The 15,591-nt window shown below is 39.1% G+C and overlaps 1 protein-coding gene and 1 pseudogene across 3 annotated transcripts; one reads left to right on the forward strand and one right to left on the reverse strand.

Moving 5' to 3' along the window:
- The first annotated feature begins 35 nt into the window (after positions 1 to 35).
- Positions 36 to 6,568, forward strand: LOC111338159 (uncharacterized; annotated as a pseudogene). Its single transcript, XR_015991477.1, has 9 exons — positions 36 to 53; positions 392 to 701; positions 925 to 1,923; positions 2,255 to 2,348; positions 2,718 to 3,407; positions 3,885 to 4,034; positions 4,200 to 4,355; positions 4,619 to 5,171; positions 5,589 to 6,568. The product of XR_015991477.1 is annotated as an uncharacterized LOC111338159 (transcript).
- LOC111338158 (uncharacterized) lies at positions 6,529 to 9,276 on the reverse strand. Of its 2 annotated transcripts, XM_088732473.1 has the most exons (4): positions 8,166 to 9,276; positions 7,990 to 8,086; positions 7,700 to 7,769; positions 6,529 to 7,604 (listed from the first exon to the last, which is right to left on the reverse strand). In XM_088732473.1, the coding sequence occupies exon 4, from the start codon at positions 7,579 to 7,581 to the stop codon at positions 6,856 to 6,858; it is 726 nt and encodes a 241-aa protein (XP_088588599.1). In that variant the 5' UTR covers positions 7,582 to 7,604; positions 7,700 to 7,769; positions 7,990 to 8,086; positions 8,166 to 9,276; the 3' UTR covers positions 6,529 to 6,855. The 2 variants fall into 2 exon arrangements, with proteins under 2 accessions (XP_088588599.1, XP_022800319.2); XM_022944584.2 differs by having other exon boundaries at positions 7,990 to 9,276.
- Positions 9,277 to 15,591: the final 6,315 nt, after the last annotated feature.

Raw genomic sequence — 15,591 nt, forward strand, 5'->3', positions numbered from 1 at the left:
ATGCATTGTGGATGAAGGATTTACAAGAATGGCGGCGAAAATTTGGTAAGTTGGTGAGTTTCGGCAAGCATTTTCCACCTAAAACAGAATGTATCTCTTTGGTTTTTTTGCCGAAATGTCTCTTTCAACTTCCAAACAGTTAAACAACATGGCTTTTGGGTTCAAACGAAAAACACTCTTTTGTTTCTAATAGCCCATTTTATCTACGCCATTTTACTGTGAAATTGACACCGTTTCTTAAAAGCTTAGAATTTCTTACCTCCGTCAGTTTGAGTGATAAAAAAGGTGTAAAACGCTTCTTTGATAAGGGTTCCAACCCTGTATATAAACGCTCCCCAACGTTCCCCAGTTCATCTTTAGATATAACCGTTTGAACATGGTTAACTTTTAGGTAAATATGGCGACCAAGAGGCCTGTTGTTGTTGAGGGGAATACGCCAGGGAAGCCGGAAACTAAGCGCCCTTCGACCACAACTTCCACTGAAAGGTCATCGCGAAAAACCCTGATTTCAGAAGGATGCATCTTAAACAGGGCAGTAGAAAAAAGAGAATGGTCTGAAGCAGAAAACTCCTCTTTAGTTCAATATATTTGTCTGTTTTGGGATGATGCGGTTTCTGACAAGTGGCCGATGCATAGGGACTCTGAGTTTTGGGATGCGTGTGCTAATGCAGTGAATAAAGCGTGTAATTCTTCAAGGACGGGTATGTTGACATTTAAAGAGTTTAGTCTAAAATTTTCAAAACAATGCATCATCTGATTGGATCTTTCTGCTATAATCTGGCAATATTGTCAGTTGTTGTAACAATTAATATTCAGAGGAATTGTACTAAGTAAGTGGATATTAACCCTTGTTGAATTATAATGATGTTGTTCCAAAGACTTTTTGCATGTATTTACTTTTTTTATTATTATTATTCCTTTAAGGTTCTTCTTGTAGAACAAGGGTTACAAAACATCTTTCAAGAAAGTTCAAGTCATTATCAGAGGCAGAGGAGGCACTTGAAGTGGATTATTTCAACAGCACGTTTGATTTTAGTGAAGACCACAAGAGCACTCCTCAGAAATCTCGAGATACTACTCTAGATGAACCCCTTTCACCAATATTCAGTTGCTCCCCATCAAAGGATGCAAGGCCAATGGCAAGCAATGTTGGAGAGTTGATTAAGGATTTTATAGCATGTTTCAAATCTGCAATTTCTCAGAGATTGCAAACACAGATTATTTCTTATTTTCTCAAGGTGACCATTATCCAGAGTGTTGGAGAGGACTTTTATAAATATGTCAATGCAGATTTCCTCCCATCAAGTTTGAGTGCCATGAAAACATTGTTCACTAACAATAAACACAACTTGATTTACTATCTTAGTAAATGTTTTCAAGATTCAAATCCACGAATGCCAATTAACAGAATGCCCTATGGTTTGTTAGATTAAAACATCCGATTCTTTGCTAAGGGTAGTACGCAGAACCTTGGCATTGAAGACCACCATGCTTCATGGCTGGAAACAATGTTTTTGCATTTTGGCCACAAGTGGCTGTGCCTTCATAGGGGACCAGCTTGGCAATGTGATGTGGACACTCACAGTACCATTGAGAGTCCCTTGCAGGATAATGAGTGCAGTACCAGTTCTGTAGGTACATTGGATGAAGAGGACATCATCCAAATTGCTCTGCAAGAGTCGTCATTGTCAGTAGATGACCTAAACCTCTCAAATGAAATGTCAGAAGATTCCTGTTGCAGTACTGAAGGTCAGGAACCTGAAGATGAGGTACATGTTCTGCATTTGTGGACTCATGTTTCTCAGTCAACAACAGGAGATAGAGTTGGGTGTAGTTGCCCCTCAAGAAATGGAAAAGTTTCATCGGATCCAACCCACAATGAGTAGTGGACAGCAAAATCCTGGAATGTACAATCCATTGAAGGTTTCTATAATATTCATGATTTGTTTTCCCCTATAATACGTATGATAACAACAGAACAAAAACAATGTGCATTTTTTTATAAAACAACTTTTTTTTAAAAAAGGAACTTTTACTTTTTTTTTTTTTTTGGTCAGTCCCTTACCATGAAGAAAGATGAATGATTTTTTAAACTATAACTGAACATAATGGAGTAATTTGTAAAAACTCACGAAGGTGCATGATAATGATTGTGTGTGATAGGTCTTGGTTTAATAACATCTACATATGTTGTGTCAATCTTGACATTCAGTACAAAATTCCAGGTTTTTGTTTTCTTTTTTTTTTTTGAAAGAGCAAAGTAAACATTGCCAGCCTAGGGGTACGGCAGATCCAGAAGCGTATTGCATCATCAGGATTCTCCAAAACTGTTGATATTCAATTAAGCTGTTTTTTTTTTTTTGTTTGAGGAAAGAAACAGTGACATTGTCATTACCTTTCTTTGCTTTCATCATTTTGATTAAGGGTTTGAGGTAAAAAAAAATCACAGTCAGTAGCACCTGATTACAAGAGAAGTGAGTTTCTTACCCAATTTGTATAAGGATGATGCAGATTTGTGAAGAATGATATGATTTATAATATATGCTACACATAAGTTACTTTATTTTGCTAATGTTCCCTCTCGATGATATTATAAGAGCCTTTTTTGTCAGGTCACTATCGTTTTGTTCTGTTCAGCCAAGATAACAAAGCAATAACATTATTATCCAAGACAGTACAATTGTACGATTGTAGTTTTTGTTACATTTAGGTGGAAGCACTTAAGAAGGCCAAAGAATGTAATCCACAGGGAAGGTGGTGGATAAAAGCCGAGGCATGTGACGTGAGAAAGGGCTTGAGAGAAAGTGTGCGTGGAATCTGGGCTGGTGATGAGGATATGGGGGATGGGTCATTGCAAGCATTGTATGCTGAGTACATAAGAAGATGTTCCTTTGTGAAGAAAGTGGGTACATCTGGCAGGTCGGGGTTGATTGTGAGAGATGTGGAAAGGTTGCAGACAGAGATGGAGGAGGACTTGGAATTTTTAACATCAGGGGCAGAGGCTGCTAATGGATTGTACAGTAAGGCAGTGGAAGGTTCACGGTCATCAGACCGAACGATGATGGAATTAGCTTGGACTGTTGTGGGTTTTGAAGAACTAATTAAAAAAGTTAGAACTTTTCAAGTTCAGTTGAGTGTTTTTAGGCAAATGGACAATGACAGTGCATTCACAGATTTAACATCACTGAAGTGGAACATGTTAAGCTATCTCAAGGATCTGTTCACCAAAAAGGGTACTGCTACCAGCCATATTTTGGTATTCATGATTGCTGATGAATTGCGTAATCGAAAACCATATGCAATTCCAGTGAAATTTATGCCATACAAGTCCCTTACAGACTCTAAACTGAGAGAAATGGAACTTCAGGTGGAGGAAGCTATGAGAAATGCTGGCATGACCATTGTGGGTATGCATTACAGTTGCTCTGTTTTTTCTTATTTTCAATGTTATTATTATCATCATCATCATCATAATCATCATCATCATCATGACGGTTGTAAGAACTTATGTATGCCATAATATTATTACTACGTGTAGGAATAAATAATCTCTCCAGACTTATTAAAAGCTAAATAAATAAATGAAGTTTAGTGACTAAAAATCAATATCTTTTTTTATTACTATTATTATTATTATTATTAATATTATGATTATTAATGTAATTTGTTTCCAGATTTAAATGCACCTGTAAAAACAATGATCTTTCTAATTTTTACTGTGTTTATCAGGTCTTAGGTCTTTGGTTGAGTTGTGTTAGTGACTCTTGTCTATTTCTGTCTTCAGTTGGAACATTTCAAATGGTTTGTTATTTTTTCCCATACTAGATTATTTTGCTTAGGACAGAACAGACCAATGTACATGCTGTTTTTTTGTCATTGTTCAGGTTTTACAACTGATGGGAAATTTAATTCCCTTCGAACTGCTGGACATTTACGACCAATTTCTGTGCTAGAGATAATTAAAATGTCAAGAAATGAAGCACGACACATGAGTCCCAATAGCATTGCTCGCTTCTTTCAACTGAATAGACAAGGTAGGTGTTATGAGGTGTCCCTCACTGGGTTTATTATTAATTTTGCACTACAGTAAATTTTGTATCCTCTTGCTCTATTTACTCAGATAGTAAATTTTTAGAGCTAGAAGGCCCTGGAAAACTGCTTTACACAAGATATTTCTTACAATGATGTTCTTCTTAAAGGAAACCCATTAGGTCAACATGCAGCTGTTTCTGTAGAGGATGTCATGTGGATGCATTCGCTCATGTCACACGACTCAGTTCCATTTGAGAGAGCCTTATTTATCCTGAGAAGAAAGCTGTTTCCCTTTATGCATGATCCACACCCTTGGATTAGAGGTAAGTGCATGGTCATTTTTTGCCATGTAGAAGCCAGCATAGTTCTTTCTGGTATTATCTTCTGTCTATTCCATTTCTTTTGAAAGGTGCAATGATACAACAAAGCAATGTAGTTTATAAAATGTAGAGCGTTCTGTGGTTAGAGTTCAATATAGCACCTTTCCTGAAAAGGTAAAATAAATTTAGTTGAACAGATAACAAAACATCACCTTTGATATTCAAGATTGAGTTGGAAACTAATTGAAAATACCTCTATTTTACAGACAAGCCAGAAGAATCAGAAGATGTGATGAAATCAATAATGGCCATTTACTTGTACAGAAGAAAAATTGAAGATCTCAAACATCACCTTAGTGATCCTGCAAACTTTTTGGACTACCTGTAGCAACCAGAGAAAGGTGCTAATGGTGAACGAATCCACCACCGTGAAGACCATAACCACCTTCTCAAACGCATAGTGTCTCGTCTTCGTGAAGGCCTTATTCTGGACATTGATTTAAGATACCTTAGAGATGCTCTGCATGACCCTGCTACTGGTTTGACATATGAGGCGCTTACTGGGAAGAACAAGCAGTCAGTACCTGACTGTGAGCGGCTCATTGGTCCCGGAGTCATTTCATTCCTTGAACGAAAAGGTCACATAGGTGGAGCCAGCATTATCAGACGGATCCACAACTGGCACAAAGCCTTTGATGGGAGAGGACTTACCAAAGAACAGCGCTCGACTTATTGTAGAGACATGAAAGAGTGGTTGCTATCAGATTGGATGCCATGGTACAGTTCTCAACCTAACTTTAGCACTATTGATGTGAACAGGTGGGCTCTTGATTTCTTATCTTTTGTAGAGGAACCATTGATGATCCTTGAAGAAATAAGGATGTCTGGGTTCCCAGAAAGTTTAGAGAAGAAAAAAAAAATACTGAAGCCATTCATTACATGTATGTGATTTTTTTTGGCGTGGGTGTGGAAAGGGGCATTGCCCCATTTGTTAAGAATCTTTTGACCTCGACTGGGAAACTTTGAATTGTGGGATCCTTATAAGTAAACTTTCCTGCATTTTGTGAGGCATTTTTATGAATGGCTTCTTTATTATTTACCCATTTACTGCTTTGCTGAATATCACATTTGCTCTATCAACTGACCCCAGAGTAGAGTCTGTGTTTGTTTTGCTTACTGGCATTAATTTTTTGAGTTGTATGAAATCCTTTCTTATATATGGTTTATCATGTCAAGGCCTATAAAAGGGATCTGTGGCTTTACTCAAGAAACTATTGTAGGCCTGGTGGCAAACTTGGAGAGTAGAGAGTTACGACGTGTGGAATACCAGAAGAGAGGGCTCCCCCCTGAACACCTGAGAGCATCAGCAACTGATGACGTTGAAGGAATCATAGCCCTAAAACATGAAATGCTTGGAGACATTTTTGACGTTAAGCAATTTCTGGATGCACAGCCGAAAATTCTGAGTGAATTCAAGAAACGAATAGACCCGGATCTGGAATTTTTTTACTGGTCAGGGGCTAATGAACGGTACAGAGACTTTGAACTTCCTTCCTTTAATGAACCATCGGGAGAAGGGATCACAGAGAGACTTGATCAAATCCGTTTGTCACGAAGGGGAGATCCAGGAGTCTTTGTTGCTAACAGAGCTTCCTTACCCCAGAGGGGTCAATTAACTGTCAGAGCCCATTTTCATAGAACCCCTGTAGAGTTGCCTCCACCTCAGCTGGAAGGACAATAGTTATTGCAGTCGGTCTCAGTTGTTCAAAGATGGGCAAGATTTGCATTCAGAATTGAAAGCTTAAAAAGCATGCCAGGTTTAACTCCTTTTGTTTACAAGTTGATGATTGGACGCTCTACAAATAATCATGTAAAATAAATGAGAATATCTTTTTTAAGACAAATAAAAGGAAAGCCGAGTTTAAATTAACCTCAGGGTACGCGCTAATCAGCCTATGAACAACTGGGACCTTTTGTATTTCAATATACATCACAACTTTGGGTTTACGTTACATGCCCATATTTTCTTGGGCCACTAATGGCTGGTGGGCATCTGGTCAGTGCTTGTTGTGCTTAGTTTTATTATTTCATATTTTGGTAAGTATTTATATTTGAATTTTCTTAATTATGCATATAAATATGCTGTTGTACCCTGGCTTGAATTGAGTATAACATGTAAGTGTTAAAATATTTTTTATTAAATGTCATAAATTACATACTTTGTACCTCTTCATTTTCTGTACACACATACATGTAGGTTTCCAATATAACTGGGTACTATGAATGACCGATTAAGCACCAATACTGGAATAAGCCCGGCTTAATCAATCCTTTACTGTATGTGGACCACACATGCCCACATGTTTTATCTCTATTCATGCTGACTTTGAAAAAATAACTTTTGGGAAATTCCTGTACTCTTCAAATATTGAGTTGTTTAGAACATTATTTTAATTATGTGATAAAGTCAAGCCATAATTTCGCTTTACTTTAGAGCATGCGGCTACATCTGCCTGTCCCAGGGGCCTGATTTTGTGATGTTGATGGTAACGTAAAACCCAATCATAAGGAAAACAGTAGAAAACCATATTCTTTTCACTGACACCAGAAAAGATGGATCTTTGAGTACAGGATGCACAAACTGAGTCATTTCGGTTTCTGTGTATCCTACTTTTTCATAAACGGCCGATGACATCACATAAACAGTAATAGCATGTTTGTCCAATGGATTGTCTGGCTCAGCCTGCAGTTTTGCAAACACAGGTCTGTTGTGGTTATACAGGTGTTCAAATGCCTTTTCAAGAGCTTCCTGTCGAGACTGTGAATAACATGTTCCTAGGACCTTAAAGGGCAAACAGTTAGCACCAACTTCCCCTAAATCATCTCTCTCATCTGTGTTCAAGCCATCATCAGACCTATGTACATGTGTGTTCTTTGACTTGTGATTAGGGACTGATGTCTGGCTTCTTTTTGTGGGTTGAAGTTCCCAAAGCACTGTGTAGTTCTTGTCATGTACTCTTATGCCACAATGAGAAGTGCAAATGAAATTCCCTTTCTGAATATTAGCTGCCTCTTTTTTTTGGATAACACCATCTGAGATTTCAGTGCCAATTTTGAATAGCACTCTGACAAGTTCAAGTTTCGGTACAGGAAAACCAGGGATTTCCCATTTAAATGAAGAAAATCTGTCAATATGTATGATCTGACACTGCATGGTTCCATGTGGCATTGCTTGTTGCTTGACATCATCACCTAAAAAATAAAAGTTTAGATTATTTCAACAACTGAAGTGAAAGTTTGAAAAATTTTATTCCTGGTACACTTAATGCACTTGGTAGGAAACTCACTTTCAAGTTCAGATGTTGCATTCTGTTGAGATGTTGTACCAGAATTACCATTTGAGGTTACTGTTGATGACTAAAATATAAGGGAAAAGAGTGCAATTAATATAGTTGTAAAGGATTGTATGCAAATGCTAACTTTGCAATAAGAGTTGAAGTCAATTGTGTGCAGTAACAACAGCTTAAAAACATATACTGTGAATAAAACACTTCCTTTCTGCCTGGGAAACGAAATTGGCAACTTTAATTACTCTAGGTTCTATTAACTTAGAAAATATAATGAGCTAGTCACTTACTATGGTGAACAAGGGATATCTGGTCAGTGTCTGCTTTCCACTTTAAGTATTCACATTGCCAACAGCCAGGTTATTGGAGTACAAATCATCCAACAGACTTCAAAGTTAAGGTATAATATGGTGCATTTTGGAATAAAAAGTTAGCTTTTATATGGGTGTTAGTGGCTAAAGGATACTCTCCACAGACATACTGGAGTTCTACTGGTGGATTTGTCTCCCACTTCTCTAGAGGTACTGTGGAGCAGGTTCCCAAATTAAAAACTGTTTGATGTTGAAATACTGCTTCTGCTTTGAAAAAACTTTCCCGGTAATCTTTCCCAGCAATGGCATGATAATCGCCTCCGTTATCCGAGAATAGAGAGGTCAAAAAGTCATTCTTGTGACCACAGATCTTTTGTTTACTCTTTATTTAACGATTGCGAAAGCGAAAGGGGTTTTTCCCGACCAGCCCTTTTTTTTCTTCCTTTTCTCCCAGTTGCATACTTGCACGCGAAACTTAATTAAAAGCCAGCATGATATTTTTGGTTTTCACCTGACGTCAGAATATTAAAAAGATTAAGGAATTATTAATCCTCTCTAGATTTTAGTTAGATTAGTCATTAGAACAGATAAAGACTATCTTTTTATCATTTTCAGCTCCGACGAAGGGCTAACGCTCGAAACGTCAGCTTTTGTAATCGTTACGGTGGCCAATTTACCATTTCAACTTTGTTGATATATCCAAATTATTTCGTTACTCCCACCGACGCAGCCCCAAACAGTTTCTTTCGAAACTATCAGCCTTTATTCATCAGCTATAAAGCAAGGTTAAACTTCTAAGCTTTTGCTTGACACTATGTTAAAATGGCAGCTGAGAAAGCTGTCACGGAGATTAAAAAAGTCTTTTGTCAACTGGGATTTCGCGGTCTGAACATTCCTGACCTTGTAGGAGAATGATTACTCAAATAAATGTTGATGAGCGCTTTAAGACAACTTCGAATATCTCCCCCGCAAAACATCGCACAGACCTGAATCCTTGCGAGACTGTTTGAATAATCACCTTTTGTCTCTTTGATTCTCGAATTTATTTAGTGATTAGTTTTGATGATAGTGCGACAGCGAAAACTGGCAATCTGGGAAAGTCTCATCGCTTACATGGGGCACCAATTGTTCAAAAATTATCTGGAATGATAACATTCAGATTATTTCTAAATCTTACTTTTTCCATTTTATATAAGCTATGACACATTTCATTTAATTGCAAGAAACATAATTTGTCAGTTATCACTTCTTTTATTAAAGCTAAAACTGCTCTCCACAGGTTATTTCAAACTATTGAACAGCCTATTCAGGAGCCCATTGCCCCATCAGCCTGTTTCACATTCTTTTAAATTACGAATTCACAGTAACTTCATCATTTGAAATTTAAGGCCTTTTTAGTCCGTGGTTTAATATAAAATTTTCGAAAATTCTATCAATAATCTGGATATTATGATTCCAAATCATTTTTGAACAGTTGTAGGTTGGTGTCCCTAACGCTTACGAAGTTTCTCAGGTATAAGACCGTTAACATGTAAACACCCTAGCACCCTCTCTTATAAATATCGGTCTCGTACGACCCCCCACCCACCCCCCCCCCCCCGTACCGGACTCCTCTTGACTTACTGCCTGGATATAAGAACATTTGCTGCACGGTCAGTCACAACAATGAAAGAAGTGATAAATAGACTTTTTTAATGTGTCATAAAAAACATAGGAAATATTATCCCATTTACTCCTGAGATCTCATGTAGGAAATTCGCCTGAAAAGTTTCATTGTCAATTGACTGCTTATTTTTAATAGAAAACCGAAAGACAACTGAAAATTACACGTGTTTAAACATGTTAAACATCAGTGATTTCATCATGATATTGAAATATTTATCACGTTGAAATTGAAAGCCGAATGTGCTGTACAAAGAAAACCCCTAAACGTGGTTAAGCATAAACTACGCGTGACTTGTTGTGACATTCATTGATAGCTCTAATTAATGTCTACCATGTCATGATTCTTATAATGTCAGCTGGAATAAATGTGATATTAAATCAACTGACAATAGACTATCAACTAACAATAGACTATCGGCTAATAGTTGCCCCGCGGAAATTTGATGTTCTTAAAACATATATGCTAGATTTTTAAGAACATCAAATTTCCAAGGGGAAACTATAGACCGATATAATTTGGATATATCAACAAAGTGGAAATGGTAAATTGGCCACCGTAACGATTACCAAAGCTGACATTTCGAGCGTTAGCCCTTCGTCGGAGCGAATAGAGGAATTGTGGGATGTGTGCGCTTTTAAAGGCAGAAAATGGAGCAACGTTATTAGACCGATAGTTCGGAGACATAAACGCTCTATTGACTTTATTGTTCACCACTGAATTTTCTTCCGCGCGCCAGTTAAAAACCGTCAAAACCCACTAAATGCAGATCAATCAAATATTTATTCACGCGTACAGTCTGTCACAAATGTCAATGATTTGCAACCGTACATTGGCTAAATAATACGTTATACCTGTCAGAATTGAAAAGTCACTGTTTTTCCAATCTGTCTAACCTCGCGGCTGTCAAACCATTCAAAATTTTTCACTGATAAGTACTATCCATCCGGGTATTTTCCGCGGACGGGCACTAAGGGCTGATAGTCTCTCCACGCGGATGAACACTTTGGGAACGAGGTTGTCACCTACTGGACAATCAAACTGCACGATAAAATGACCTTCATTCTTTGTTGTATAAATCTGCCAGTCATTCCAGGACGAGTCATGTTTTCATGGAATGACGGTACGAGTAGGTCACAACCGTTTCTCATTACTCACTGTCCCTCACGAATAAAAGGTATGTGGCAAAGCCAATCAGATGACAATATTTTTGAAAGAGCACCAGAAGAATTGTACTTAAAAAGATTATTTCCAGCCCTGAGGGACCTGTCATTATTTATTACTTTAGCAGGGGGGGGGGTTTGGGAGGAGGATCGCGTGGCTTTCGGGGGGGAACGAAGTGGAGATCAGTCGTTTTCAAAATGTTACAAAAAGAGGACTATAGAAAATTGACCGCCAATCAACTGCCAATGAGGGGGGGGATCATAAGAATATGACAGAGCCTAGGGGGGGGGGAAATCAGGTACATTAATTGTTTCGCGACCAAAATCCCCCTTCCCCTCCCCACTGGCGAAAAATATTGACAAGGTCCTAAACTTAAAAATATCAACATGACTGCGAAATAGTCACACAAACACACACACAAACACACACACACACACACACACACATCCTGTCATATTTATTACACGACCTTGAAGCTTGGTCGTTCGGGCGAGAACAGTTACTGCTTTTTCAATCGGTTGTATCTGCCGATCTCTAGAATGCCGTTTCCACTAAAAACCCTTCTCGAGCGTTGGTCAGAACGAATGAAAATATAATTGAAAATTTGAGGCAAAGGAAGAGTTCTATTAAGTCGATCTCGAGTAAGCTGATAGTCAAGACACCTTCATAGGACGTTATTTGATTGTGACAAAGAAGAAAGAGCATTCCCGTTACATTTGTGATGTGTAGACAGCAGTTTTGTGGATGAAGTTCTACGTTATGTCAGCAGTGCTTTACAGTCTCGTCACTTTCGCGTATGCTAAGAAATCAACTGAGAAGGTATTCTCAGCTCAGATAAAGATGCCATCAGCTTTAGTATGTTTGCAGTATTGAATGATAGCGTGTATCACGTGTGCGACTATCATAACAACATGTATATCCGGGAGGGCGAATATAATCCAATCTCATTTTAAACCTATATGATTATGGATCAGGTATACACCTGGTATGAACAAATGATTGTTATTTATGACATAATTGACTCGAGCTGTAAGGAAGGAGAGGAGGTAAGGAAGGAGAGGAGGTAAGGAAGCAGAGGAGGTAAGGAAGCAGAGGAGGTAAGGAAGCAGAGGAGGTAAGGAAGCAGAGGAGGTAAGGAAGCAGAGGAGGTAAGGAAGGAGAGGAGGTAAGGAAGCAGAGGAGGTAAGGAAGCAGAGGAGGTAAGGAAGCAGAGGAGGTAAGGAAGCAGAGGAGGTAAGGAAGGAGAGGAGGTAAGGAAGCAGAGGAGGTAAGGAAGGAGAGGAGGTAAGGAAGCAGAGGAGGTAAGGAAGGAGAGGAGGTAAGGAAGCAGAGGAGGTAAGGAAGCAGAGGAGGTAAGGAAGCAGAGGAGGTAAGGAAGCAGAGGAGGTAAGGAAGCAGAGGAGGTAAGGAAGCAGAGGAGGTAAGGAAGCAGAGGAGGTAAGGAAGCAGAGGAGGTAAGGAAGCAGAGGAGGTAAGGAAGCAGAGGAGGTAAGGAAGCAGAGGAGGTAAGGAAGCAGAGGAGGTAAGGAAGCAGAGGAGGTAAGGAAGCAGAGGAGGTAAGGAAGCAGAGGAGGTAAGGAAGCAGAGGAGGTAAGGAAGCAGAGGAGGTAAGGAAGCAGAGGAGGTAAGGAAGCAGAGGAGGTAAGGAAGCGGAGGAGGTAAGGAAGCGGAGGAGGTAAGGAAGCGGAGGAGGTAAGGAAGCGGAGGAGGTAAGGAAGCGGAGGAGGTAAGGAAGCGGAGGAGGTAAGGAAGCGGAGGAGGTAAGGAAGCGGAGGAGGTAAGGAAGGAGAGGAGGTAAGGAAGGAGAGGAGGTAAGGAAGCAGAGGAGGTAAGGAAGCAGAGGAGGTAAGGAAGGAGAGGAGGTAAGGAAGGAGAGGAGGTAAGGAAGCAGAGGAGGTAAGGAAGCAGAGGAGGTAAGGAAGCAGAGGAGGTAAGGAAGCAGAGGAGGTAAGGAAGCAGAGGAGGTAAGGAAGCAGAGGAGGTAAGGAAGCAGAGGAGGTAAGGAAGCAGAGGAGGTAAGGAAGCAGAGGAGGTAAGGAAGCAGAGGAGGTAAGGAAGCAGAGGAGGTAAGGAAGGAGAGGAGGTAAGGAAGCAGAGGAGGTAAGGAAGCAGAGGAGGTAAGGAAGCAGAGGAGGTAAGGAAGCAGAGGAGGTAAGGAAGCAGAGGAGGTAAGGAAGGAGAGGAGGTAAGGAAGCAGAGGAGGTAAGGAAGCAGAGGAGGTAAGGAAGTAAGGAGGACCTCAGCGATGAAATTTTAAGATCTGAATTTTTTCTTTGGAGCTGCAGGCATACTAGGTGAAAATTATGGTGAATCTAACAAGTCGGGATGATTCAGAATCTGGGTAATAGCCATGCCAGCCAAATGATTTTCGACAAATAAAACTGTAAATCGTAAATTGTGTATATTTACACGTATATCTGGCGACGTAAAAGCTAAAATGTTATCCAACATTAGGTTTCCGTCAAAATTACAGGAATAAATATGTATTCAATTTCATGGGCCATTTTTAGTACCGAAATTAAGAACTACAAATAATTTTTGAGATCTTGCTACTGTTGAAGACCTAAATTCACGGGGTCACCGGGTTAGTTTTCGAATTATTTAAGCCACAAGCTAAAAAATGCGTCTGAATAAGCCTATGAAAGCGTTGCCATGGAAACTGCTGGTGACGAAATGACACCTATTTTTGGATAACCAATGATTATACAATTCAACCCCGTAAAAGTGTTCAACTGGCCTTGGTCAGTCTTTCTGTTGTATTCTTTCAAAGTTACAAACCATCAAAAAGATGAAAACCGGTACGAGCCACCTTAAGAAGTGGTTGCACGTAAATCTGTCAAGAATAGAGCAATATAAAATGAAGAGTAAGTTTCTTAAATTAATGTTCAGGGGACTTAATAACCAAACAATTTTTAATAACCTTCACCGACTTACAACAAATAAGCGAAAAAAATACGTGGCTAACAACACAATTTTTCAAGGAAAAAAAAAACATGCGTAGAACAGTCGAGCCTGCCTTTAGCGGTACTAAATTAAGTGTTCATCCTCTATTAAGCGGTCAGTTGTCGTGTTTTTTTCCCTTAATCATGATCATTTTCACCTCTATTTAGCGGTCACCTCTATGAAGAGGTTGTGGTCACTGTTTGATTGAGTCTCAGGGGCCTGTTTGTATTCCAATCCACCTGTATTGAACGGTCATAAAACTAAGAATAATCTTTCCAGTAAAATTTAATCCATATTTCTCTCCCGAAATCAATCAGTAGTATTTTTTAACGAACTTTTGTACCTCAAGTAGTCAATTATGGCATAAAATGGCTATGTTTATCGTGTTTTTTGTATGTTCCTTATTCTTTGGAAGCTGTATTCAGCGGCCACCCGCCATTCCCCGTGGGTGACCGCTTCATAGAGGGTCTGATAAGTTTTACGGCTATTTCTTAAAGTGCTACTGAGACCAAATTTTGCGTTTGCCAGATTTTTCACATTTTAGAATCCTTACTTACCACTCTCACGAAATTTGGAATGAAAATTCGAAATAGAAATCTTTTCCTTTTAGACTTTTTCTCCCTGACTCAACGTCCGCCATTACTCAAACTGCAAAATGACCGCGCGTAGGTCTGTGACGTCATTATCCCTAAAATTCTCGCGCAAGCTGGTAGCCAAGAAATGGACGGGGATTGTTTATACTTGAATAGTTCTAGAAGAGTCTAATCGTCGTTTTGAGGCCGGAAATGATAGATAGATGAGTTAGATAGTTTAGTTATATAACTTTGCAACCCAAAAGTTGAACTACGTCATATTTACATAGTAAAAATATATATATATATTTAGTATAATTTCAGAGCTGAACAAAGAGTTTCCAGCGATCTTATTGGTCGAGCGGTTCCTCATATGACGCTATACAAACCGCTCCGCGCTGTTTCTATAAAATGTTAAACTAAAATGTTAATAAATGTCACTGAAATGTTATGATTTTAGACATTTTTCTGTTGTTCAGCTCTGAAATTATACTAAAACAAATATTCGCCTCAGGTTCGGTGAATATTGTCGAATAATCTCCTCGACTTCGTCTCGGGGATTACTGATTCGACGATATTCACCTCGCCTTCGGCGAATAATTGTTAATTACAAATCAATGTGCAGGATCTGTAAACCTTAGACCGTCAGACTTGTCTTTTCGAGTAGTAAGGGGGTCTCCCAAATTAAGCCTACAAAGGCTTCTGAGACTTCCTTCTCAAGGTCAAGTTAATTTCATTGTAGTATGAAGTGTTGTAATAATGGTGATCTTGTGCAATAAACATCAACGTGAAGTTGTTGCCACACCATATTTGAAGTTCCACACATACCTAACTGTGTGTACTTATTGTAAACCTAAGAACAACCTCAAGTGAATCACGCAAGTTTACCTACCTCTCGTACTGTGATTCCATAAAATTCTTCGCCTAACAGACGAAAAGGTTGACTACGAGTTTAGGAAAGACAAAAGAGAACCTAGTCCTGTACGAAACAGGAATTTGGGGATTCGCCTGACTTAGCGGATCACGAGCCTTTTTGCGTGTTAATCGCCTCTCACACCATAAATAGAGAGGTCTAAAAGTCATTCTTGTGGCGACAGATCTTTTGTTTTCTTTATCTTTAATAATTGCGAGACCGAAAGGGGTTTTTCCCGACCAGTTACAAGCCCTTCTTTTTTCCAGCTATCCTTTCTCTATCACTAGCAAACCTGCACGGAGAAACTTATACGCCCGCGTGATATT

The sequence above is a fragment of the Stylophora pistillata genome, chromosome 9 (genome assembly GCF_964205215.1).
Source record: "Stylophora pistillata chromosome 9, jaStyPist1.2, whole genome shotgun sequence".
Classification (NCBI taxonomy): Eukaryota; Metazoa; Cnidaria; class Anthozoa; order Scleractinia; family Pocilloporidae; genus Stylophora; species Stylophora pistillata.